Source organism: Mytilus trossulus, chromosome 9, assembly GCF_036588685.1.
Source record: "Mytilus trossulus isolate FHL-02 chromosome 9, PNRI_Mtr1.1.1.hap1, whole genome shotgun sequence".
Lineage (NCBI taxonomy): Eukaryota > Metazoa > Mollusca > Bivalvia > Mytilida > Mytilidae > Mytilus > Mytilus trossulus.
In genome coordinates this window covers 59,924,723-59,950,732 of record NC_086381.1, presented here as the reverse complement: position 1 = coordinate 59,950,732, position 26,010 = coordinate 59,924,723, and the positions used below count along the sequence as shown (strand labels likewise).

Sequence of the window (26,010 nt, the reverse complement as noted above, 5' to 3'; positions counted from 1 at the left end):
TTTCACGGGTAGATGCATACACTTACGTCTTACATCAGCAACCATCCCTGGGGTAAAAATGGGGCGTCTCCTAACATGGTTTAAAATTACCAGTAGTCCATAGCAATGTAAATAAATACAGGTCATTGAAACTTCCAAAATACGTCAAAATGAATCTAATCAAAGATTTTGGTTATGTAAGTATTTGCTTAAACTCAAGTACTCCACTGACCACAATACGGCTACCCCGTACAATAACCTAATTATCCAGATGACTCAAGGGGGTCGTGTGACAACAGAACTAGGGTCAATGGGTATACGCGATGGATAGCCATAAATAAACTATCGTATTATCATAACAAACGAGAGAAAATATTTACATCGAGAAAATTGAGATTTAAGCGGGAAATCCCGACCACTAAATATATAAACCTTTGAAGTTCATTCATATAGTTTATTCTGGTTCAAGAAGTTGACACCGTAACATCAATTTACTACGGACGGTTGTAAACAGGGTTTATTTTATATCATTTCAGGTAAGAAGTTCTACAAATTATAATTTTTAAAACGAACATTACAATTTTAGTTTATTTAATTTTAAAATATGTTATTTTATTTCAGGTGAAAGAATCAGATACATTTCTAACTTTTAAACGAAAATTGAAATGTTTTAACTTTTTTTAATTTTAAAATATTCTTCCTCGATAAAAAATTTGTTTTTAATTTTTGATTTTGTTTTTAAGTATTAGTTTGATTTAAAGCATTACTATTAAATATGAATTTCTAATTTGTTAGTATTTTAAAGAATAATCTAAATAAGACTATACATGGACAACCCATGAGATTTTGTTTATGCAGCTTAAAAAAACCGAGGGACCAAAAACTAAAACAAAATGAGAGTGATACATGAACATAAAGTAAATTAATCATTATCACAATTATAACTATGTACATGTACATGTATTGATATAGCATAAATTAGTACATATACTTGTATCAAATGTTTTCGCTACGCTCGCATTCATGTTTCTGTGCACAATTTAACTTCCGCTCATTCAAGAATTAGATGTTGTTAAATTATGATATCAATTTGTTCTTATTAATTTGATTAATATTCATGTTATTTTGTCTTCAGGATGACTATCGGAGAATCCTTAACTACATTTCTAAAAGTTTCGAAATGGAGAACGTCAAAAAGAAAAACACAGAAAAAGAGCAGACCACGCAGCATCTTGGATGTAACAGATATAATCAGAAACATCGAAGGTCTAGATTCCTCTTATCATTCTTTTGATGTTGATTTCACGTACGAAATTCCTTCCAATCTTCCGGAAATTCCCTTAAAATCTCGCAAAGCTGAAAAATCACGGAAATCGGAAAATCGAAAATCTTGGATGTCATTTATGTGTGGAAGGAATAATTTTGACTTTGATGATCCAAAGGAAGAAGCCCCTATGCTAGAGAAATTGTCAAATAAACAGGAAGATAATGACAAAAGTACAAAGAATATTCAACAAGAACAAGTTAAAGAAGAAAACGACAAAACAAAACCGGCAATACCGAGTAAAAATGAGTTAGATGATATTAAAATCATTGCCGAATCGCCGATTGAAATCATAACCGAATCGCCGATTGAAATCATAACCGAATCGCCGATTGAAAACATAACAGAATCTCCGATAGAAAACATAACAGAATCTCCGATAGAAAACATAACAGAATCTCCGATTTCTTCACAAAACAAACGACTGTCATGGATGTCTTTGATGTGCGGGAGTCAAAAAAATTTAGATTTCGAAAACAATCAAGCCGTTTCAATGAAACCTGACAAATCATCTCCAAAACAAAATAAAAAAGAGGAAAATAGAAAATCGTGGATGTCACTTGTGTGTGGAAGTGGACAAAAGGATAATAACTTTAGGAAGTCTGTTTATAGAGATTCCGGAATCTCACTCCTTTCGGAAGACAGCGAGGTTCGTCCAATACAAGCACACTCCAAATTTCAAAGCAGATCATGTGATGACATTTTAGACAGTCTTCGTCACAGTGACGATAAATGTGAGGTATTCAGTGACGAATCATTTGAATGTGGCTCTCCGTCAATGAACAATCTCTTCAGAACTTCGAGCATCCAAGAAAATTCTTTTCAGATAATGCGTAGACGACACAGAAATGTGAATAGAAGGCGAGGAAAGGACTGCGACTCGTGTTATAGCTCGTGCGACTTTAAGATTTTAGCGCCGATTTTAGCGGGAAGTAAAAGTGAAGGAGACTTAACCAGGGTTGGCTCTTTCGTTGAAAGAGAAGTTCGGTTTTCAGGAATTGAAGAAACATTTAAAGAAAAATCCGTTTCATCGATGGAAGTGTGTCGAATAAACAGCGTACACCTTAAATCATGGCAAATCCGTCGCCAAAGACAAGACCAGAAAAACAAACTGAAACGAGCATCAAGAAATCTTGAACTTGTGTTAAGCAAGGACTTCGAATTCGAAGAACGATTGATAATGTAATTTTTTTTATTCAAGTGTGTTGTAAATTTTGTACATATGTAAGTTCATGTGAAAAAATATAAATCAAATACTGTTTTAAGTATTGTAATATGGATATAAACGGGTTAAATTTTACCAAAATTTATGAATGTACCGAAATACTCTTAAATTCTGCCTTTTCATTGAAATCATCATTCATGATTGTAAATTCATAATGTTTTGAAAATAAAAACTATGTATCAAATTTGACAATTCTCAGCTTGTTAATGCACAAAAAATAAGGAGACATCAAGTATTTGGGTATACCACCTTCAACAGTAGACCAGTGTATAAAATATGCCAAGACAAGAATTGTAAAGATAAACACATCCATGAATATTTCAACACTCTTCTCCTTTCGATCCCTTTTCAGACCCTGCCAGTAAAATAACAAAAGGATGTACAATAATTATCATTACAGGAAAAAAACCTATTAGTTATAACAAACTGTCCCGGGATAACAGGGAAATATCATACCACTGCATCGATAATACTCCTTTACTGGTTGATTTTGATGTTAAATTGTTTTTTATTCTATTGAGTTTAGCACTTCAGCAAAAAGAGACAAGAGACCACTAAAGGAATTTACTTCTGGTCCATTAATTTGGTAATTCACAGTATTGAAAATAAAAGAAAAGCACTTTCCGCAAAACACTAAAAGTTGACCGCCAGGGACCTGTCAGATAACTAAAGATTAACTCATGTGCCTCGGAAGATCGGCTGTTTCACTTCACAAGCAAATTTATATATCATGCAAGCCTGGACTATTCAGCAAAACTACGTGGTTAAAGTCTATCGTTATAATACATTTTAACAAGAAAGCTATGTATTTTCCCATAGTTTTCAGTGTTCTGGGTACACACATAAGATATGATTTGATTGCCAATGAGACACTCTTTATCAGAGACCAAATAACATAGAAATTAACAATTATGTAGATATAGGAAGATGTGGTATGAGTGCCAATGAGACAACTCTCCATCCAATAAACAATTTATACAAGTAAACCATTATAGTTCAAGGTACGGCCTTCAACACGGAGCCTTGGCTCACACCGACCAGCAAGCTATAAAGGGTCCCAACAATTACAAGTGTAAAACTGATGAAACGAGAAAACCAACGGTCTTATCTTTATAAAAACTTGAAGCGAGAATGATTTACTTTTGCTAATAAAACGGTATAATTTTGGTCACATGACACAATATCTTTGTTTACGGTGATTTATATTGTTGTAGAATTTTTGCCTCTTTTTCATCGAAAACTTACATCAATACCTGTTTAAAAACCTTAGAGAAAGTGCATAACTCGTGTCTCCTCAATCATTGGGGTAAACTATATAGTCAGAAAATTTGGGAAATCAAACAATTGAAATATTGGAGAGCACAAAAATTAACGGACACAAAGAGACCAATAGTAAGCCATCTAAGGTCAACTTATAATTTTGTTAGACAGTGCTAATGTTCGACTATTCTTCTAGTGGATATATCATTACGTATAAAAATAAGAAATATAAGGTATGATTGATAATGAGACAACTCTCAAAAAAGACCAAATGACACAGACATTAACAACTGCATGTAGGTCACCGTATGGGCTTCCAACAATGAGTAAATATAAAAAAGAAGATGTGGTATGATTGCCAATGAGACAACAATCCACAAAAGACCAAAATGACACAAACATTAACAATTATAGGTTACTTTACGGCCTTCAACAACGAGCAAAGCCCATACCGCATATAGTCAGCTATAAAGGCCCCGAAAAGACAATGTAAAACAATTCAAGCAAGAAAACTAACGGTCTTATTCATGTAAAAAAATGAACGAAAAACAAATATGTTTAAAAACCCATATCCCATGCATAGCCAGCTATAAAAGGTCAAAATTACAAATGTAAAACAACGAAAAGGAGAAAACTAACGGTCTTATTTATGCAAAATAATAATGAACGAAAAACAAATATATAACACAACAATAAACGACAAACACTGAATTATAGGCTTCTGGCTTTTGACAGGCACACACAGAATGCGTGTTTAACTAGTTATATGGCGCCATACCTTTTTTTTTAACATTGACAGTGGTGTAACAGCACAAACTAAAATCACTCACTCTTACTTAAATGTACCAGATAATATTATTCCATTTTTTTTTTAAAGTTGCAACCTCATTACGGATGCGTTTGTCATTCGGTAATTCGTGTTGCTAGGGTGCTGTCTCATTCATGTAAAGCTGACATCCCATTTTATGAATTTCCCTTCGCCCATAAAGGGGACTATATATAGTTATGCACTCTGTTTGTTCGGTAAGTTTGCCGCACTTTTTCATGTAATGCTTCTATCCATTGGTTTAATATTTGGAAAATAAAGTCAGATCGTAGAAAGTTACAGATTAAGTTTGAGGGTTGAGCGATTTGTGTCGAATAAAGTTGTGGTCATTTGAAACAAACTCTTGCTCGATAACATCAGTTTGCCAAACTTTTTTCTGCAAATAAGAGCTATTTGGTTTATAGTCAGGTCACAAGAAGTCACAAATGGAGTACGGGTTTCGTTCCGGTAGACGGACTTTGCTGATCATATATGGCTCTTGGAATAAGAAAAAAAATCACAATAAAAAAAAAAGTGTTCCACACTTTTTTCCTTCAAGTACGAATCAATTGATTTTGATGTTTGGTATATGGATATATCACCAGAAATTAATACATGAAAAGTAACTATAACAGAAATAAAGAATGATTACCTTAAAAGAGAAGTTCAAACCTGCGACATAAGTTTCGGATGCGTTATATTTAAGTGTCTGGAAAGACAGGATAGGGCTTCATTTCTTATTTTTATATTGATACGGTTATTTTCTCTATTCTGTATATTATTTCTCCTCTTATACTCTATTCTGTATATAATTTCTCCTCTTATACTCTACTCTGTATATCATTTCTCCTCTCATACTCTATTCTGTATATCATTTCTCCTCTTATACTCTATTCTGTATATTAAAACACCCAATTGTTCTGTATTCTTTATTTTTTGTTCATTTTGTTCTTATTTTTTATTTCTTGACCAATTTTAAAATTGGTAATCATTTACTATGCCAGAAATAACTAAAACGAAAGAAAACATTACAAATTCGGTATACGTGGGTAATATACAATAGAATGTTTTTGCCGATGCAGATGAATTTTGTATTTAGAGTTTTCTACTCCTGTACTCGCCACAGATGCATTTTTCAGGATAGATATTATAATTATCATATTCTTGCAGCCGGTTTCGTTTGTAAAGATATGTTCAGGCAGATTACAGATTCGAGAATTGTAAAAATTGTGTGATTTCCCATTTTGCCCCTGTTTTAGTTGTTTAAAGTGATATTAATTAAATATAAGAATATTCATTGTGCAAATTCATTATTGACAAGAAATACTAATGTTCATATAGTTATACACCTGCATCTTATAAATCATGTTCATTTTTTTAAGACCAGACCAGAACCACAAAATCGTTGTACAAAAATCATCTGTATTATAAATTCAAATTTCGTCTATCATCTAATCATTTGATTACAAACCGACTAATCTGCATCTGATACAAATCATGCACAATTTATCCAAGGCAACGCGCAGGAAAAGATTCACTAAAACATACAAAAGCATAGGCGGAACCAGCCATTTAAAAACGGTTGGGGGGGGGGGGTCTAAACCCATGATAACGGGAAGGGGGTCCACCTTATATGTCCTCATTAAAATTCATTGATCGTCTGAAATCCCTCCTCCCTGGACCCGCCACTGAAAAGTCGTCTTTATTAAGTATATTAATGCATATTGTGTCTTTACCTTTAAACATTTGATGTTATTCGTCAAACAAAGCGGAATAACTCAGATCTATATTGGTAAAAGTTATATGAGTTTTATTGCTAGGATTGTTGTCCAATTCTCTTTGTTACTTAAACATCAGATCGATAAAAAATAAACCAAATATGAAAGTTAGATACCGAGTACCTCTATGATAATCAAATCTGTATAGCAGGTCAAAATATGAAGGTTGTAATAGTTATGATGTGTTTTGATGTAAAATCATATTAATTAACACGGAATATAACAGCTGTTTATGATAACAAAGATGGTCAATTGTATTCATTAAACTTAAAGGAATAATGCGTGAGATATTATAACTAACACTGGTATTGTTAAGCCATTTGATCAGAAACAAAATGAACAAATCAGGGACCATAAAACAGTTAACATAAAGGGGACTAAGATCTCTGAGGGCCCTCATGGGGTTTTTGATTATGTGATTACTTGGCCGTTTTTTAATGATTATTTGATTATTAAGCCAAATATTTCATGATTATTTGATTACCTAGGATTGTATTTTTAGTTTATGATTATTTGATTACTAAAGATAAGCAAATATTTAATGATTATGTGATTATATTGGCAAAAAAATGGTGATTATGTGATTACCGAGTTTACAGTGTCTGTGTTCAATAAAAGAGATAAACATATTGATAGTAATGAAGCTATGTTTACTTTATTAAGTTCATAATTCTTCGTAAGGGACATTTCAAATTATAATACTAGTGTACCTTTAAATACTACACTATACTAGTACATACATTTGTATATCGATCGCACCTTGACAACACAGGTGTAAAGCTTCCTGGTAGCCATTTTGTTGAAGGTATTTACTTCTTCTCGTTAATTCAATATTCTTCAAATTGAGTCTTAAAAATTGACAATGATGCACACACTTATGATTTGAATGCTTATTTTTGTAAATTTATTGATTGCAAAAGCGTTTATCGAAGCATATTTTGGTACGAATGACGAATGCGCCTATTTCTCAAAATACCCATGAAAGTTCAAATAAAGTAAGTGTAAGCAATTATAGGAAGCCGTACTGTCGTCAACTATGAGGAAATCCAATATCTTATCGTCGTCTTTGAAAGGCACCGCAATTACAAGTATTAAACAATTTAAACAATAAAAGCTCGCGGCCTGATTTATAAATAAAAAAATACAGAAAACACAAATGAATGACATAAACCTACATGTACGACAATCACTGAACTACCGGTACAGGCATAAACATATTTTGGCGGAATGAAACATTTCTGTTAGCACTCTACCCTCTCCCAAGATGAGACAGTGGTGTAACAGCACAACACAAGAACAAACTATAAAAATTAGTTGCCACTGACTCATCTTAAAAAATATGTTTGAGGCACAAAACCAAATAGAATATAAACAATAGGCACAGAACAACAAAGCCAATACACTATAAATAAACTACGTTCTCCCGGACTAAACTATCAATCAATACCAGTCCGTGGATGAAGTGTGAAGATGTTTAAAACACCTATGAAACGCATGACCTTGTGCCACTATTCGGTGTGTGCCAAGGCACCGTGATGAAGACAGTACTTAAATTTGAAAACTAAAAAAAACCGTTTGACTTGCATTAAGAGTTGTTTAAATGACACATACATGTATATCATATTTTTTAAAATTTATTTGTACTCCCATTAACCAATCCCGTTATTGGTGTGAGCGGCTTATTTCCTTTTCCTTGTCGCTCGTTTTGTGAATTGTCGGCGTTTATATAAAAAATAAGCCGATTTTGCTTGATTCATTTTGAAACAACAATTTACAAGTTGGCATGGAACAAAGATGTCATCAACTTATGGTCATCATACAGCCTTCAACAATGAAAAGCACGTATCGTATAGTAATAGATAAACTGTCAAATAAAACAGCCATTTAAATGTGAAAGCTATCAAAAGAGAAAACAATGAACTCTTTTATATTCAAACATCAACGGAAAACAAATAAATCAATTGAAACATATAATCAATATTTGTCATTTAATGAAACTATATTTGTTATCCAAACAATTATATCATATCTATTTCACAGACAAACTGTGGTTGAACAAGTTCGTGTCCTATAAAATACCGCCAAGTATTATGAAACTTTAACAAATTTGAACACTCTGTTCTTTTAGACAGCTGAATTCGTCTTAACTCAACCACGGTGATTCAATTGCATCATTAAAGCACATTAAAGGCAATTTGGCCATATCGTCTCAAAATCACTATTGACACATTCAATAGAGCAGGAAAGTTCCATATGAACAAAGAAAATCTTTGTGTGTAAAATTTTGTATCCACTTCTTCATTGTTCTTTGGAATTCAGTTGAAAAAAATAACCATATCATGGTCATTTATATGAAGATGACACGCTATTTTTTTATAAGATAAATCCTTTAAGAATTTGATATTCACAATAGCACATTTTTAAAATTATTTTTATTATAGAAATATGGCAGCCCAATATTGCGAACCCTGCACTGCACGTGGAAAGACTCCATCAGCCTTTCAATGGTGTACCGAATGTGAAGAAGCACTGTGTTCTGAATGTACAGAAGCTCACAAAGTTCAAAAAATGTCTCGAAGTCACCATTTGGTTGAAATAGGTAAAATACCAAACAAAATTGATCTATCCTATAATTGTTCAAAGCATCAACATTTGCTTTTTGATTATTTTTGTGTTGATCATGATGTTATTTGCTGTAAGGAATGTTTGCCAAAAGATCATCGAGCTTGCAAAAACATATCATCAATCGATATTGCATCAAAACGTTTTAAAAAGTCACAGGCATTCCTGGATTTTGAAGAACAATTGCACTTTATTTTAGAAACATTAGAAAAAATGAAAAAAAATCGGAAAGAAAATAGTAGTCGATTAGAACTAGGAGAAACTAAAATTCGGAAAGAAATAGCGAAAGCAAAAGAAAATTTCATCAAACACTTGGAATCTTTAGAAAAGTCGCTTCTGAAACAACTAACCGAATTGAACAACAAAGATATGACTGTTATTAAACGTCATGAGAAAGATATAGGTGAATTGGTAAAATTAACAAAAGCCCAAAAGGAAGCCTTAGAATTTGTAAGAGATCATTGTTCTGAGAAACAAGCATTTGTTTCAATTCATTCGTCTAAACCAATCTTAGATGACATTGAAAACAAAGTGAAACAGCTGACAGAATCGTTTGTAGACACCAGCCTAAAGTTTATAGAAAAACATTCGAAAGAATATTTAACGGATATCGGTTCAATAGAATTGAAGGAAACCCCTAGTTCAGTTTCAACTGTCCCTTACAAGCAGAGGCAGTCACAGGTTCCAGTCGTTCTGAAGCAAAACATTAAATCGCTTACCTATCTCTATGACATTGACATGAAAGGAGAAGAGTTGAATGGAGTAACTGGCATCACAATATCAGATGATGAAATATTGATGTTCTGTGATGTTAAAACTCACAAGGTTTATTTTTGTGATGAAAACGATACCTACCAATCATATATCAACTCTAAATACCAACCGTGGGATATAGCAGCAATACCAGGAAAAACAACTGCTGTTATGTCTAGTGGATATGATCAGTACATACAGTTGATCGATATAGATAGACATAAAATATTAAAGCAGGTTGAAGTGAAACAAGGTGAACGTTATGGTGTTGCTGCAACAAAAGAGAACATATATATCGGATCTGGAGGGAAAATAAATGTTCTAGACTTACGTGGAAATTTTGTTAGAACAATACAATTGAAAAACGTAGATGATTTCGCTTATTACATTTCCGTTTGCTCAAATGGAAACATCTGTTATTCAACCAGCAATGAAGTCCAATGCATTACGTCAGCTGGAGAGCCTGTTTTCTCTTATACTTCTCCCGATCTTCGAGATGCACGAGGTATTCAAATTGATGATGCTGACAATTTACTCGTTCTTGGACGGGATTCACAAAACATTCATATTCTCACATCTTCTGGAACCTTAGTCGACATTTTATCACCAGATAGTTTGTTCACACCTCTTGCATTTTTTTACAATGAGAAACTATCAAAAGTTTACATTGCAAATATTAACGGTAGAACAATATCAGTATTCAAGACGAAATAGTAGTGATGTCAACGGTTAACCATTGGAAGGACCGAACATCTAATTCCAAAAACGGTAACCGGTTAATCGGACGTTTGTTCAATTTTAATATATTTGAAATAAATGTGTATTGAAATCATTGAATAATTTTGTTCTGCTAAAACATTTTTGTCGTGGTAATCTATTTGACAGATCAATTGTCTAGTAAATTGATTGCTTTTTGTTAATAAAAAATCATAAAATCATTTAAAACTTAAAATACTTTTCTATATCAGCCCGGGGAAGATCTTAAGTAAATATAATTAGTATACATGTTTTTTAAAACAGTAACTTTCAATTCAGAAATTCTTATAAGTTAAGCGATTTGCTTCGTTATTTTTCTTCTTTCTAATATTGCGTAGAGCTACATCCAAATGCGCAAATTCCATCTTGCAAGCTTTTGTCATACTTTAAACATAAAGCCAACTAAAAATTTGTGTGTGCAAAAGATCGTGAATGTAATTAGTGAATAATTGATTATACGAGTAACAGGCTAAATCAATTTAAATTGAAACACTCCACAGTATTTTCTCAGACATAAAGATAAAATGAAAGAATCATCAGTTTCATACATTTTCAATTCGACGAGATTTTGAAGGTTTTCTTTATTTTACATCTGAATTCATAACACACAATATAGAAGGTACGGTGTATTGGAATATGAAAAGTAAACATTTGCTAGGAATCCTCACAGACAAGCCTTATACATGGGTTATAATACTAAAGGACAAACTTCAATTCATCGTGTTATAAAAAACGTATATTTGTAGGCTACTAAAGCCTTCAAAAATCAACTTAAACAACATGTTAACCGGTTAATCGGTTGAACGATTATCCGAGTAACCGGTTAGGCAAAACTGTACGATTTCACAACACTATGAAAAGTAATATTTTGAATGAGTTTTGAACACTTTTCTTTAAACTTACCTACAAGACATATTTTGTAAAAGGTAAATCGTGATTCTTGAAGGAAAAATTGAAAGTTACGGTAGGCATAGACTATAAATAATTTCTAATGATTCATTTATAAATAGCCAAATGCTTTCTTATTATCTGTGCCTGTAATAGAAATATGGTTGACGTATACCCACCATGTCATTGCATTAGTCCGTGTCGTCGAAGCCAAAATGGACCTCAAAAGGATACTCATTCCATTTGCTTTCAACACTTTCAACACTGTTGATGACTATTGGTTTGATATTTGGCAGTTTAATGTTATGCTTCTATTCATATCTTTAGAAGGAATAAGGGGAATTAGACAGTTGAAATATGAAATATTTTTGATTAAAAGCGTATTACTGACAATTCAGAATTTGTAAGATGTTTTTAGTACCGCTAAAACTGCCTCGAGACTAGTGTCGCAAAAAATCGACGCTTGCCTTATGGAATTAGATGGCATTACTATGTTTAAAGTAATTACTGAAAATGCAATGATTAAACACGCATTTGAGTTGATCGTTTACAAATTGCAATAATAAACGCATGCATGCATTAATTTTTGAATTAATGGACAATGAATAATAAAATTGATGGTTTTAGACTACTATTGGATATATATCGGTGGTAAGTTTATATTGTTGGGGAACACCGTGCACAGAGAGAATTCAAAGCGACGATGTAATTGAACACAATGTCACGTGAGGAATTTAACTTTAGTGTTGATAAGCTAGCGATACAGTAGATGAAACATTGGGTGCACTCGAACAACGAGGTTTCTGCATTATAGGGGATATTATATTGATTGGTTGTTCTTTATCGTTTAAAGGAAGACAACATGCATATTTAGGACAAGAAACAATAATGTAATATGTATATAAAACCAGTTTTAACTAGACTAACACGCTGATCTAAATTAAGAAAAAATCTAGTTTACACAAAACTACAATTCATAGGAGGACAATTTGGCCTACCCGGAACATTTTGACTCCATGCCAACCATTATTCACTTTTACTCATACAAGCCGTGGGGAAAATCCACATATTCCAATTTCAATGTGGATCAACGACCTCCCTCACCCGCGGGATTAGACAATACTCCATTCAATAAAAAATCAAAAGAGAAGTGGGTGTCAGCAACAGGTACGCTCGATATTGAATGTTTTTAGAGCAAAATACAGTCAATTTGATATATAGTTTTCTATTAACATAATTCGAGTTAGAGCTATTGACATAAGGTGCAATGTAAGAGAGCATTCTGGTTGATTTCATGATGATTAGGCTGATTAAAGATCCTAACTTAATCTTAGTGATAAACTTCACAGGTCTACTAACTATTGAGAAAAACAATAAGTCCTTACAGAGGGACGAAAGATACCGGAGGGACAGTTATCAATCGAAAACAAACTGACAACGCCATGGCTAAACAATGAAAAAAAGACAAACAGACAAACAATAGTACACATGGCACAACATAGAAAACTAACGAATAAGCAACACGAACCCAATCAAAAACTAAGGGTGATCTCAGGTGCTCCGGAACGGTAAGCAGATCCTGCTCTACACGTGGCACCCGTCGTGTTGCTTATGTGATAACAAATCCGGTTAATAGTCTTATTCGGTAGGTCACGTTCATGAAAGGGAAGGGGATTGTAGTTACGACGCAAGAACATATTCGATATCATTTGTGAAACGGTTATTTCATAACGGTCAACCAACTCGTGAAGGCGTCCGTAAAATTGATGATTTCAACTTCATTTGGAACTCTTGGTTTAATAGCTTGCTTGTGAGCAGCAACCCTCTATCAAGAAATCATGATAGGAAATGCAAGCACGGGAATATCGTATCAATTGGGAGATATATACCCCGTATGCAGGTGCTGCTGGAATGTTGCTACTTAAAAATGGAAAGTTCACAGTCGGAAAGCTGAAGCATCTCTTTCGTCGTAAAGTTTTGTTTTCAAACGACCCTCATTGTCAATTTCTAGATGTAAGTCAAGGTATGTTGCCGACAGTTTCTGTAGTTTCCTTTATCTCTAGTTCAATTGGATAATGTTTTCAACATAGTCACCAAATTTTGAATTATTTAGTGAACGAACATCATCTATTTACACGATAAGGCGGAAAGTAGAGTTAAATGAGTTAAATGATATTGCTAATTTCTTATCTGTCTTCTTACAAATACGTTGTCAATCAAGAAATCAAGCATCTTGATAATGTCAGTTTCAGATTTTTTTTTTTGAAACAGAGTGATCCTTTACAAAGTAGCATTTATCCCTCCCTAAGACAAGATACTTATATCAACGTTGGCCATTCTTTTTTATGAAACAAAACAATACCAACTCTTTCAGTTTGGAATGTGGAATACTTGTGTAAAGTGTAGGAAATTCAAATGTTTTAATACTATTACAAGATGAAAGAGAGTTAGATTGTATTTACTCTAAAAGATCTTTGGAATTTTAAAGTATTCACATCTGATTGACGCCACCTCTAGAATAGGCAGTTTCACAATAACTTTGAGAGGCGTCTTCGATCGCTGTTAATATATGTTAATAATCTAGAAAGAGGTTTCGGTGAGCATTTGGAAGACCCAGCAATATACCGTTGTTTGAAAGGACACTTAAGTAGTTTATGTATCCAATACAGTGATGGAAGATCCAGTTCTTCATCTTTGGTTGAAATTCCAAAGGAATTTATATAGATAACATGATATTTTACCATACAAAATGTGGCGGGGTTAAACATGTCCTGTGTGATTTAAATATCCGTGACACAGATAAAAGACATCCTTGTAGATTTCGAAAAAAAAAGAGCAAGCTTATGCCGCTACATAGCAGCACTTGCAGCCGCAAAGTGGAAATAGATTTATAGAAGTTGTATTTACTTGTTTCCCAATCCATTATAAATACATACGGTTTAACTAATTATCATTTTAGTTCTAGGTCGTTACAGAATGTCTAAAAGATTAGTGAATCGACACTTAATACAAGAGTCTATTGCTACAGTATTAGGACTGTAAAATTTATTTGATGATGTGTAAATAGAACTAATATGTATCCGTCTGTAAACGTAGGAATGTCTGTTCCAAATCAGAAACAAGACAGTTGTTTTCCATTCGTTCGTATTTGAGTTTTTAATTTTGCAATACTAATAGGGACTGTGCATTTTGAATTCTCACCGGGTAAGTGTTTTTGTGTTTTTACTTTCTAGTACAATATCAGGGTTAATATCCATGTTAAAGTAACATCGTCCTGATTATGGGTACTTATTTGCCGCTGGACCTTAATCAGCTATCCATCATCATCAAAACACATTATGAATCATGTGAGGTACAATCATGGACATACACTTCTTGGTCTTTTAAAATATGCGTACCTTGAGTGCAATTAGCTTTAAAAGCCGACACGACGGAAACAAGAATCTTAAGAAAAGGTTTTGAATTTAATATGTATTAGTGGTGCGACATGGTCATTGAGTATGGACAAAACCACCCCAAGTCTGTCAAATAAACTAAAACATAAACGATACCATTCTTTTTGCACAAGATGCGTATTTCGACAATCAATGTCTCATTAGTGATGGATAAGGCCATGTTATTTGAAAATCCGAAAAGGACGAAGTGTATTTCTAAAACCGGCAAGGAATCAGAGCTTTGCATGAGTAAAATACATTCATAATTTAAGAATTTCCCCCTAATTTGAAGAAACGTTTTTGAACCATTAAAGAAATATTCGTCTGAAACATTTATTATGTTTAAAAAGTTCTTTTATTGTGGCAGATATTTGAATAAGTCTGCATATATTAATGTTTTTGGCAGTCCGGATTCTGATGTCGTGGTAATTTTGAGCTCAGCATGCAGTATATAAAACTGAAAAGAGTTCGTCGATATATTTGTTGTGGTTTTCTGTGTTATGTTATCACCAAAGACAATTTTCCATCGTTTTCTTTTTATTTCTTGGTATTGTAGATTTTCTCTATATGTTCTGTATTATTTTCATTTTTAATATTAAATCAAGTTTTATAAAATTTACTTGTTCTGAATGTATATATATATTTTATCTTTAAAAACCGCGATACAATACATATTCATCAACACACACTACACCGAAGCACTACGAACACATAGGTGTTTCAGAAGTATCAACAACTGATCAAGTTGACGTTTTCTCAAGTAAGCTTTATTCAGCAACTGAAGGTTGTTAGATTTTTTATCTTTCAATACATTATAACAAGTTGTCTTTTTGACAGGATTAACTGCGTACTCGATAAGGAGTTGTTTCAGCTCTCCCAAAATATGTTAACACCGGCACTTTTTCCGTGTGCTTGGACACATCGAGAAGGTTGTAAATCAGTGTTTGAGGTTGAGTACCATATATTTCTGTTTTAAGCATGACGTATTTTTCTCTATTCAACTGTTTGCTGTTCTGCTAAATTACTGTAAAGTCTCGGTCACACCTTACCGGATACATGTAGTACGAACGGACGCCTAACGGATGAAAATAAAAGTTGTTCTTTGGCAAAACTGTTTACCGTTGGGAGTCCGTTGGTGTAAAACGGACGCGTAACGAATGCATAACGGACACACACCGGATATGCAAGGTACGAGTAACAGAGACGTACCGGACAGAACGGATATCGAACGTACATCCAACGGACGAATATCGCATAAAACGGACACCTAATGGTAGCGTACCGGATAAAACAGATGAACAAGATATACGGAAAAATTAAAGGCGACAATATTTTACATGTAAATCGCATAAATATTCATAATGTTTCTGTGTAACTGGTTTTGGTTTGTTCCTCAAAATACAGCAAATGAGCAGTGTCTTGCGTGAAAAATAGCTGCTCGATTGTGAAGACGTGGTCTTACTCTAAGATCGATTATTAATAATAAGAATTCATGAACCTTAAGAAATCTGACATACCTAGAAATGGACTTTTCTGACACGAAATTGTCAATTGGCATTTATCCTTTTTAGATCCGTTCATCATCCGTTTAATCCGTTATACGTCCGGTAGAAGTCCGTTTCACATTCGTTCGACATCCGTTTTATCCGTTTAACGTCAGGTTGACGTCCGTTGGTGAACTTATCTGACAAACCTCCAACGTATGTATAACAGACACGTAACAGATACAAAACGGAAACGAAACTAACGAGTACCGTACAAAATGGACGTCGACGGATAAAACGTACGCTAAACGGATGTGCAACGGATATGGACAGACGTCTAATGGATAAGAACGGACGTCTAACGGACATGAACGGATTGAAAAAAAGTTATCCGTTAGGCGTCCGTTTGAGCTATCCGTTAAGGTGTGACCGAAGCTTAAGGAAGGGACTTTGTCATTGTTTAATTTTTTTTGTTAATGGACATATTTTATTCACCTTTGGTCATCAAAAGAGACATATAGCACAGTATCTTTTAATTCAGTAATGAAAACTTTTTTCTGCCTCATTTTCATACACAAATTAAGTTAAAACCATGATGTCAATGGCATCATTCTCGCAGGTACATTAAATACTTGTGAACTTAAATACTGATAATGTAATTTCTTTATCAGCTCTTCATGTCAATTTACCAACTCACACAGTTCACAGGTAGGTTTTATTTTCAGAACAAATACCTTAGAAATTAGCATTTAAAATTAAAACAATGAAAACGGTTTAATTTTGTAGCGACATTTGCTTGCCCTTTTTCGAAATCTTCAAGGTTGTTGAGACATTAAATTATTAACACGGGTCAGCTATTTATCGTCCCGTTCCAACAGACTTCTATTGTTTCTCAAGACCATATTCGCAAATAGCGTCGAGGGAGAACCAAAAATGCAGACCCTGAAATTTTCTCCCCGTAACGGGGATCGAACAAGGAACCTTTGTGTTTGTAGTCAACTGCGCTTACCATTACACCCCGCCTTTGATAACGTTATCTTTATATATTAACTTAAATTGTATAGTTCAGTATTTAGTATGTGAAATACCTCATTATCCCTATATTAGACTTTAAAAGAGGACTTTAAAATAGATATAAATCAAACGATTGTTTATTCAGGGTTTACGCTCTGATTCCTTGAAGTACTTCCAACATCATGGTGTGTATTTAAGAAAAGATTCCGTACAGAAATTGATATGCACAATATTTTCATAATTTTGTAGATCTATAGATATGATAGAAAAATATTGTGAACCATGCAGTGCACGCAGCATGACACAAACAGCCCCTCAGTGGTGTACTGAATGTGAAGAAACACTGTGTTCCGAATGTACAGAAGCCCACAAAGTCCAAAAAATGTCACGAAGTCACCATTTGGTTGAGATATGTAAACTACCGAAGAACATTCATCTATCCAATAACTGTTCAATGCATCAACAGTTGCCTTTAGACTATTTTTGTGTCGATCATGATATTGTATGTTGTAAGGAATGTTTGCCAAAATATCACAGAGTATGCAAGAACATCACATCAATTGATTTTGCATCAAAGAGTTCTAAACAATCAGACACGTTCCTGTTTTTTAAAGACCAGTTGTGCCTTATTTTAGAAACATTAGATAGACTAAACACCAATCGAAAGGAAAATTTGAGTCGAATAGAACAAGAAGAAATACAAATTCGAAATCAAATAGCGAAAACAAAAGAAAATATCATCCAGCGTTTGGAATCGTTAGAAGAGTCACTTATTTATCAACTAACCGAACTCAAAAGCAAAGATGTCACTGATATTAAAAGACAAGAGAAAGATATAGGTGATTTAGTAGCATCTACCAAAGCACAAAAAGAAGTGCTAGAATTTATAAGAGATCATGGTTCAGAAAAACAAGCATTTATTTCAATTTATTCATCTAAACCAATCTTGGATGTCATTGAAAACAAAGTAAAAGAGCTGACCGAATCGTGTGTAGACACCAGTCTTTGGTTCGTTGAAAGTGTCTCGATAGAAAATTTAACGGATCTCGGTTCAATAGAATGGAAGTACACGCCTAGTTCCGTTTCAATTGACGCATATAAACAGCGGCAGTCACAGGCACCTATCGTTCTAAAGCGGCAGGTTACCTCAATCACCCATCTTTTCGACATTGACCCGAAAGAAGAAAAACTCGAAGGCGTAACTGGCATCACTATATCAGACAATAATACCTTGATTTTCTGTGATGTCATTAAGAAAAGACTTTTTTTTTGTGATGAAAACGACACCTATTTATCATCTATCAGCTGTCCATATGATCCATGTGATATATCAGCAATACCTCAAACAACAACTGCTGTTGTGTCTTGTGCATATAATTCGTACATATTGTTCGTCGACATAGATGGACGAAAAATATCAAAACAGCTTCAATTGAAACAAAAAAGAACTGATGGTGTTTCTGCAACAAAAGATGAGATATTTGTAGGAGCTAAAGGAAAGATACATGTCCTAGATGTATGCGGAAATTTCAAAAGAACAATAAATGCACAAACAGTTGAGCATTGTCCTGCTTTAATTTCCGTTTGCTCAAATAGAAACATTTGTTATTCATTCAATCATGAAATTTACTGCATCACGTCAAACGGAAATACAGTATTTACTTATACTTCTCCCAATCTTCGTCAATCACGGGATATTCAAATAGATGATGTTGACAACATATACGTCCTTGGTCGCGATTCACAAAACATTCATCAACTCAGATCTTCTGGGACACTTGAAGACATCTTATTGAAAGACTATGTGTACAAGCCCCTTGCATTCTGTTACAATAAGAAACAATCTAAGATTTATATTGCAAATAATGACGGCAAAACAATATCCGTGTTCAAAACAAAATAATACCATTTTGAGTGAGTTTGAACTGACGATTTTGAATGTGTTAATACTTTGCATAATCTGAACGACAACATTATATTTTTTGTTAAAAGTAAATCAATATGTTTGATGGAACAACATGATTCATTTCATATCAAGTTTTGAGGATATTACAGTACTATTCTTGGTGATATTTTATATAAGAAGAGTCGATTGTTCTTGTGATGAGCATGCAGCTTCATAAGTCGAAAAAAAAACCCTGACAACGCAGTGGCTGAAAAATAAAAAATTAAACAGACACACTACATGCACTACTGTACACAAAACTCAACATAGAAAACTAAAACTGATCGACAAAACCACACCCGGTGCTCCGGAAGAGAAAGCAGATCTTGTCCACGTGTGCTGCCTGTGATGTTACTGCAATAATACGTTGATGAATTATATCAAGAGATAAGACTTCACACAATACAAAAGAAATTTAATTTTGGATGTAACACGTCTTCTGATTAGCTAACGTCGTTTTGTTAATCATATCATAGACACAATCTTGTTATGTTACCATGACGCCGGCAACTTTTTTTTCATGATTTATGCCGGTGTAAAATGGAATTAAGAATAAAGTTCTAAATAACTGTAATATATTGTCAAGCTATTCGAAATAACATAAAAATATCACAGTCATTCCTTAAATAACGGATTGATATTTGACTGTGATCTAAAACTAAGACATCTCCAAATTCTAGACCGCGGTCATGTCAAATGTTCTAACCTAGAAACTTGATCGTATATTTACCATTGAACTATGATTTTTTGTATTAGACGACACTTTAACCGCTATATGCAACACACACGCGAAAAGTTTCAAAGCGCAATGAACATCACATATTGCTGATGCTAGAGCAACACAAACCCTCTTAAACAAAACTTAGGATGATCTTAAGTGCTTTCGTAAGTGTAAGCAGATCCTGATTTACGTGTGGCATTCGTCTTGATGCACATCCTAGTATAAACCCGGTGAAAGTCTTATTCGGTAGGTCACATTCGATGAAAGGGGAAAGAGATTGTACTTTGGAAAACAAATATCTATTGCCATCTGCGAAACAGTTTCAACTTCCAACCAGAAGAAAGGATTTTCAACTTCACTATTTGGAACTCTTGGTTTAACAGCTTTTTTTCGAGCAGCAACCCTCTCATAAGGAAATCTTGATAGAAGAAACCAGCCGATGGATATCTTATCAAGTTAGAAATATATACTCCGTATGCAGGCGCTGCTGGAATGTTGCTATAATTGCCTCTTCTCTGACGTATACCTCACATCCCATTTTATCATTTCGTACTGACAAAGTAAAACGGGGCTACATACGAGCATTCCGTTCGTCGTTCTGTTCGTCCATTTGTATGTCCATTATGTGAGTATTTTGCAGTTTTTGCACTATTCATATCAAGTTGTTTGATATTTGGCACCGATTCAAACCATTAGATATTCCACATCGGGTTTAAAATTTGTTCAGGTTGAGCATATTATTCTCCTGAAATAACGACCATTAGAAACTTGTTTTGAGAAGAAGTTACACATCGAGTTTGAGGTTCTTTGTTACCTATATAAACTTGATTGAGGACACTGCATTGTATACGCAATACCCTTATAATGTGTGTTCCTTAAAGAATATAAACATGAGACTTGGTAGGTGTAACAGTCGTATAATGCATCTTAAATGAGCGATACAATATGCTTAAAATCCCGTTTAGCCCCCCTTTTTTCCTAAATGCATCATATGTTAATGAGATAAGTCAAATACTTAGATTAGGCATTTTTCGCTTAGATTTATGTTGCAAATCTTAAATGTTTTTCTACATATTCGTATATTGGTACTAATGTAATGGAGTATGTTTGCCTAGTTTATAAAACAATACACAACGAATTCGTAATTAAGTTGACAATACTCGTTCTACTTGAATGTAAACATAGATATCTTATTTTTCAAACGACAACCATGTCCCTGTGTAACATGTGTAATAAGTACTATACAATTGATAAAGAAGAGGTGTTATCAGTCCTATTTGAACGTAACCAAAATTCGAGCTCAGGTAAGGTTTATTTATCAGAACAACTACTTTTAAAATCAAAAACAACTTTAAATTTATAAAACGGAAAACGGTTCTTTTGAACCCCTCATCACCTTTTTTTTTGCTTATTTCGTCAACAAAAAGAGTATCAAATAGATTGTACTTCTGTTTGTTATATCTTTTGAACCCCTCATCATCATTTTTTTGCTTATTTCGTCAACAAAAAGAGTATCCAATAGATTGTATTTCTGTTCGTTATATCTTTTATGTATTTCGTTTGATTGTTCATGTATTTTTTGTACTGTATTCCTGTCATGTTATTTTCGCGATTTTTTTTTAAACATTACTATTTAGAGCGAGGTTTGGCTAGCCATACAACCAGTTTCAACTCATAATTGTTTTTCTTAAGGTCTGTACCAAGTCAGAAATATGGCAATTGTTATCAAATAGTTAGTTTCTATGAATGTTGCATTTGCGTTTGTTTATGTTGCAGTTAAGTGTTTTTGTTGTTCCGTTTTTTCTTGTTATAGTTGATGTGTTCCTCGCTTTTAGTTTGTAACTCGGATTTTTCTTTCTCCCAATCGATTTATTATTTTGAATTGCGGAGTACTACTGTTGCCTGTATTGGTTAGTCGTCACTATGACCATGGCTATGCTAGTCTTGTGTGTTTTATTTAATTTTAGCTCATTTATATGTATTGGTGTGACGTCCATTTTTCTAGATCAGTATACATCGGATAGCGGAACTTCCTTGCTCTATCAAATCATCTATATTTCATGCTGCATATACTTGAATTCTGCATGTTCAAGGGGTACAATCAAAATCACGTGATTGATATTCACACACCGGAAGTTACAGTCGAACTCGCCGCTTGAAAGGTTAGTAGTTGCATTTTCTTGTTCATATCAATTAAATTTTGATTAATAAGTTGGCACACCGAATGTCGGATAGTATGAAGTTTTAAAATACACAATTGTTTTTTGCTAGAAAGCGTGCAGTTATTGCAAACACTTCGACACAGTTATCTGGTGAAATTTTGGAACTGTGTCGAAGTTTTAGCATCTACTGCACGCTTTCCAGCAAGGATAATTGTGTATTTCAAAACTAGATAGTAACTGACATTCGGTGCACTACCTTATTTATTAAATTTTATTGATATAAACAAGTAAATACGACTACTTACCTTTCAAGCGGTCTACTCGACTGTTACTTCCGGTGTGTGTATATCCATCACGTGATTTTGATTGTACCCCTTGATGTTCATTGTGTTCATTCAGTTCTAAGAAACAAATTATTGATGAATTAAGCCTTTTTCAACTGATTTTTATAGTTTGTTTTTATGTAGTATTGCTACATTTGTACACTACTATCCCAGGTTAGTGGAGGATTAAACTAAACTGACACACTAAAGCGGTTATTTTTTATAATGTTACAGTCCATAGGAAGACATATCACCCCTGGCATACTCAAATGTTTAGACTTCGAATAGATTTGTATTTCCCTCACTTATAATTGTCGTGTGCTAGGTGGAAAGGAAGTCTATTCAAATTCCCAAGTCTCTGGTTAGACCGGGTTTTGGTTCTATCACGAGTACTTACAAAATTAACGAGACAATAAAACGCAAATGTCTGGACAACGTAGACAGACCCCAAAGGAAAACAGATGCCGAATGACATCTGGAGCTCGATAGAAAGTCTTCAATATTGATATCAACTTCAAGTAGGAACTCTCAGGAATAAACATACGAATGGGAAAATAATAAAACGAGAGCATCAGTTAGAATTATTGTCATTGGTTGCAATGTTAAAGATGGTTGATTTTTTTTAATTTTACGTACACTAATGAAACGTGTTGTACATGTAGTACTATCAAATTTGATAAAAGACACTTAATAGATCGAAGTGACGAATATTTATAAAAAATACTTCATTTGAAACCGCTGTCCACTCTATACAAACACAAAGATGTACATAAAAACAGTAATAAAAAGTACCATTAAAACAATTGTTACCACCAAAGACTGAAAGTGAATTTTATATAAACACATTTTTTTTTCGTTTCAGTGTATTTCGTTTGCGACAAACAGGTCAAGTTGTTGGACATATATTTACACACCACAAGTTAAACTTTACAAAATTATGTCGTAAAAGGATTAAAGGTAAACGAATGATAGTAATAAGTTTATACATGAAGAATAAGAAAAATACTTTATTACGTATTCTACAACTGTCTTTATTTGGTAAACGAAAATGATTAAAATACTTTTACTTTTGATGTCTTTAAGTAACCACAATAATTTACACGTACACGCAGAAAAGTTCATTGCGATAATGGCACAGTCAAAAAGTCACATGTTACCAATGATTGCAATATCGAAGGAGTTAGAGAAGTTAAATCATTCAGTAACATTTGTTGTGGCATCAAGGATGAAAACTGACTTGATAAATGATGGATTTAATATTTCAACCATTATTGCAAAGAGTCTTGATCAATTTTATTTCGAAGACATTATACGAGAGATGGTTGAAACGATGATGTCAGGAGCTAGAATAAGAGCATTGACCGAGTGGTTGAAAGGGACCAACGCACTCTGTCATGGATATTTAAATGATACGGTGCATGCGCAAGTACTAGCCGCCCACCATTTTGATTATGCCATTGTGGACTATGCACCTACTCTCTGTTTCTCTATCATGGCGTATAAATTAAACCTGCCGTTTATTTCTTTAGGGGCCTTTATTGACCCTTCAGTGAACAGAGTGCCATTAAACCCATCATTCATGCCAACCCTGTTTTCTAGTTTTACTGATAAAATGACTTTCAGAGAAAGAATTATAAATACTGCCAGATATTTAATATTGTTACTACGTCCATCGGTACCTTCTTTTGAGAATTTATCAGAACGATATGTACCAGAAAAACAAAGTGTTTCTAATGAGAAAATAAAACAAATGTCCTTAATGTATATTGCTGATAATGATATGTTGTTAGAATTTCCACATCCGGTCCCGTCGAATGTCATCATGTGTGGTGGACTAGCTGCAGCACCTCCGATTCAGTTACCTGACAAACTAAAGGATTTTGTTGAAAACTCATCAGATGGCATCGTAGTTGTGTCATTCGGAAGCATTATCAAGACTCTTCCTTCGGAAACACTCAGCAAAATGCTCGAAGCGTTTAATATGGTAACGAACTTAAATTTCGTAGTTGCCACAGGAAAAGAGGTCAAGTATGTTCAAAATGTGTTGATGTTGCCATGGATACCACAAAATGACTTATTAGGACATCTGAAAACTAAGTTATTCATCACTCATGGAGGTAAAAGTAGTGTTTTCGAGGCTCTACACCATGGCATACCAATGATAGTTTTTCCAATTGGCGTCGACCAGCCAGCAAATGCTGCGGTCATTACATCCAAACATTATGGAATAACTATGGACTTTTATCATTTTACAATTCAAGTCTTAGTAGAAAATATCAAAAATATTGCCTTCAATGACCAATTTAAATCGAACATAATGAGAGCTTCTGCCATTTTTCATGGCCGTCCACAAACTCCGTCTGAACGAGCTGCGTACTGGATTAATTTAGTTACCAAATATGGTAACGAACACTTTCGACATTCTTCTTTAGATATGCCTTGGTATTCATTCTACCTTATAGACATAATTATTACCTTTATCACAATAGGATTTTCATCAGTGATGTGTCTACAATGGATTTGTTGTAGAGCTAAAAGAAAACACAAACAGGAGTAACGTGAACAAATGAATATCGTTTTCCAGAACAGAAGTGCAAAATGATGAAATGATTTTACATACTTTGGGAATCAAATATTCAAGATATAAGGTCACAAAGAATAAGTCACTTTAGTTTTAAAAAGTTATCGAAGACAGATAACTATCAATATTAGTTTATCTTGTTATCTTTACATGTGTGTTCTATGTACGTAAAAGATTGTTGCAGCAATTATAAATTGGATACAATGTCCCAATGGCATAGTTAATCCCTTTGTTTAATTTTTGTTTTAACATTTTGGGTACATAAAATAAAATCAGACGGTCTTAGATTCCCGACGGGCCTATCAATTCGATAAAGTTAATCAATCTTGCAATGATGTTCAATGAAGAATTTAATCTTGGAATGATGTTCAATGAAGAACTCAATCTGAAAAAGAACGTATTCATCTTTTACAGAGTATGCATCCTGATATAAAATAATTTAATATTGGATGTAAAAGAGGGACGAAAGATACCAAAGGGACAGGCAATCTCGTAAATCTAAAACAAACAAACTGACAACGCCATGGCAAAAAATGAAAAAGACAAACAGAAAAACAATAGTACACATGACACAACATAGAAAACTAAAGAATAAACAACACGAACCCCACCAAAAACTAGGGGTGATCCCAGGTGCTCCGGAAGCGTAACGCGTCTTCTGAATGGCTGACGTTATTTTGTTATCAGTCCATGGACATAATTTAGTCATAGTCATGTGACCGTGACATCATCAACGCTTTTCATGGTTTTCTACGGTTTAAAAAGGAATTTAGAATTAAATTATAAGAAATGACTGTAATATTTTTATCTGTCTATTCGAAATAACATAACAATATAGTGAACACTGTTAAATAACCCGCTACGCGCTTTATTCAGTGTGCACCAAATTTTGTATGTTATTTTTTTTTATAGACAGAAAAAATATTACAGTCATTCCTTAAATAATCTATACTCTT

The 26,010-nt window shown here is 33.7% G+C and overlaps 4 protein-coding genes across 4 annotated transcripts; all 4 read left to right on the top strand.

Moving 5' to 3' along the window:
* The first annotated feature begins 327 nt into the window (after window positions 1-327).
* Window positions 328-2,720, top strand: LOC134683180 (uncharacterized). The gene is made up of 2 exons (XM_063542298.1): window positions 328-515; window positions 1,115-2,720. The coding sequence occupies exon 2, from the start codon at window positions 1,116-1,118 to the stop codon at window positions 2,487-2,489; it is 1,374 nt and encodes a 457-aa protein (XP_063398368.1). The 5' UTR covers window positions 328-515; window position 1,115; the 3' UTR covers window positions 2,490-2,720.
* Window positions 2,721-7,127: 4,407 nt separating this feature from the next.
* LOC134684074 (uncharacterized) lies at window positions 7,128-10,606 on the top strand. The gene is made up of 2 exons (XM_063543362.1): window positions 7,128-7,176; window positions 8,813-10,606. The coding sequence occupies exon 2, from the start codon at window positions 8,817-8,819 to the stop codon at window positions 10,458-10,460; it is 1,644 nt and encodes a 547-aa protein (XP_063399432.1). The 5' UTR covers window positions 7,128-7,176; window positions 8,813-8,816; the 3' UTR covers window positions 10,461-10,606.
* A 7,014-nt stretch (window positions 10,607-17,620) lies between these two features.
* Window positions 17,621-19,225, top strand: LOC134684809 (uncharacterized). The gene has a single exon (XM_063544118.1). It carries the CDS (start codon window positions 17,621-17,623, stop codon window positions 19,223-19,225), a length of 1,605 nt encoding a protein of 534 aa, XP_063400188.1.
* Window positions 19,226-23,358: 4,133 nt separating this feature from the next.
* On the top strand, window positions 23,359-25,348 carry LOC134684072 (UDP-glucuronosyltransferase 2C1-like). Its single transcript, XM_063543361.1, has one exon. It carries the CDS (start codon window positions 23,522-23,524, stop codon window positions 25,028-25,030), a length of 1,509 nt encoding a protein of 502 aa, XP_063399431.1. The 5' UTR covers window positions 23,359-23,521; the 3' UTR covers window positions 25,031-25,348.
* The last annotated feature ends 662 nt before the right edge of the window (window positions 25,349-26,010 follow it).

Bases quoted from the DNA above. Each gene is read 5' to 3' on its own strand.
- LOC134683180 (XM_063542298.1), top strand. From the start codon at position 1,116: ATGACTATCGGAGAATCCTTAACTACATTTCTAAAAGTTTCGAAATGG.
- LOC134684074 (XM_063543362.1), top strand. From the start codon at position 8,817: ATGGCAGCCCAATATTGCGAACCCTGCACTGCACGTGGAAAGACTCCA.
- LOC134684809 (XM_063544118.1), top strand. From the start codon at position 17,621: ATGACACAAACAGCCCCTCAGTGGTGTACTGAATGTGAAGAAACACTG.
- LOC134684072 (XM_063543361.1), top strand. From the start codon at position 23,522: ATGATTAAAATACTTTTACTTTTGATGTCTTTAAGTAACCACAATAAT.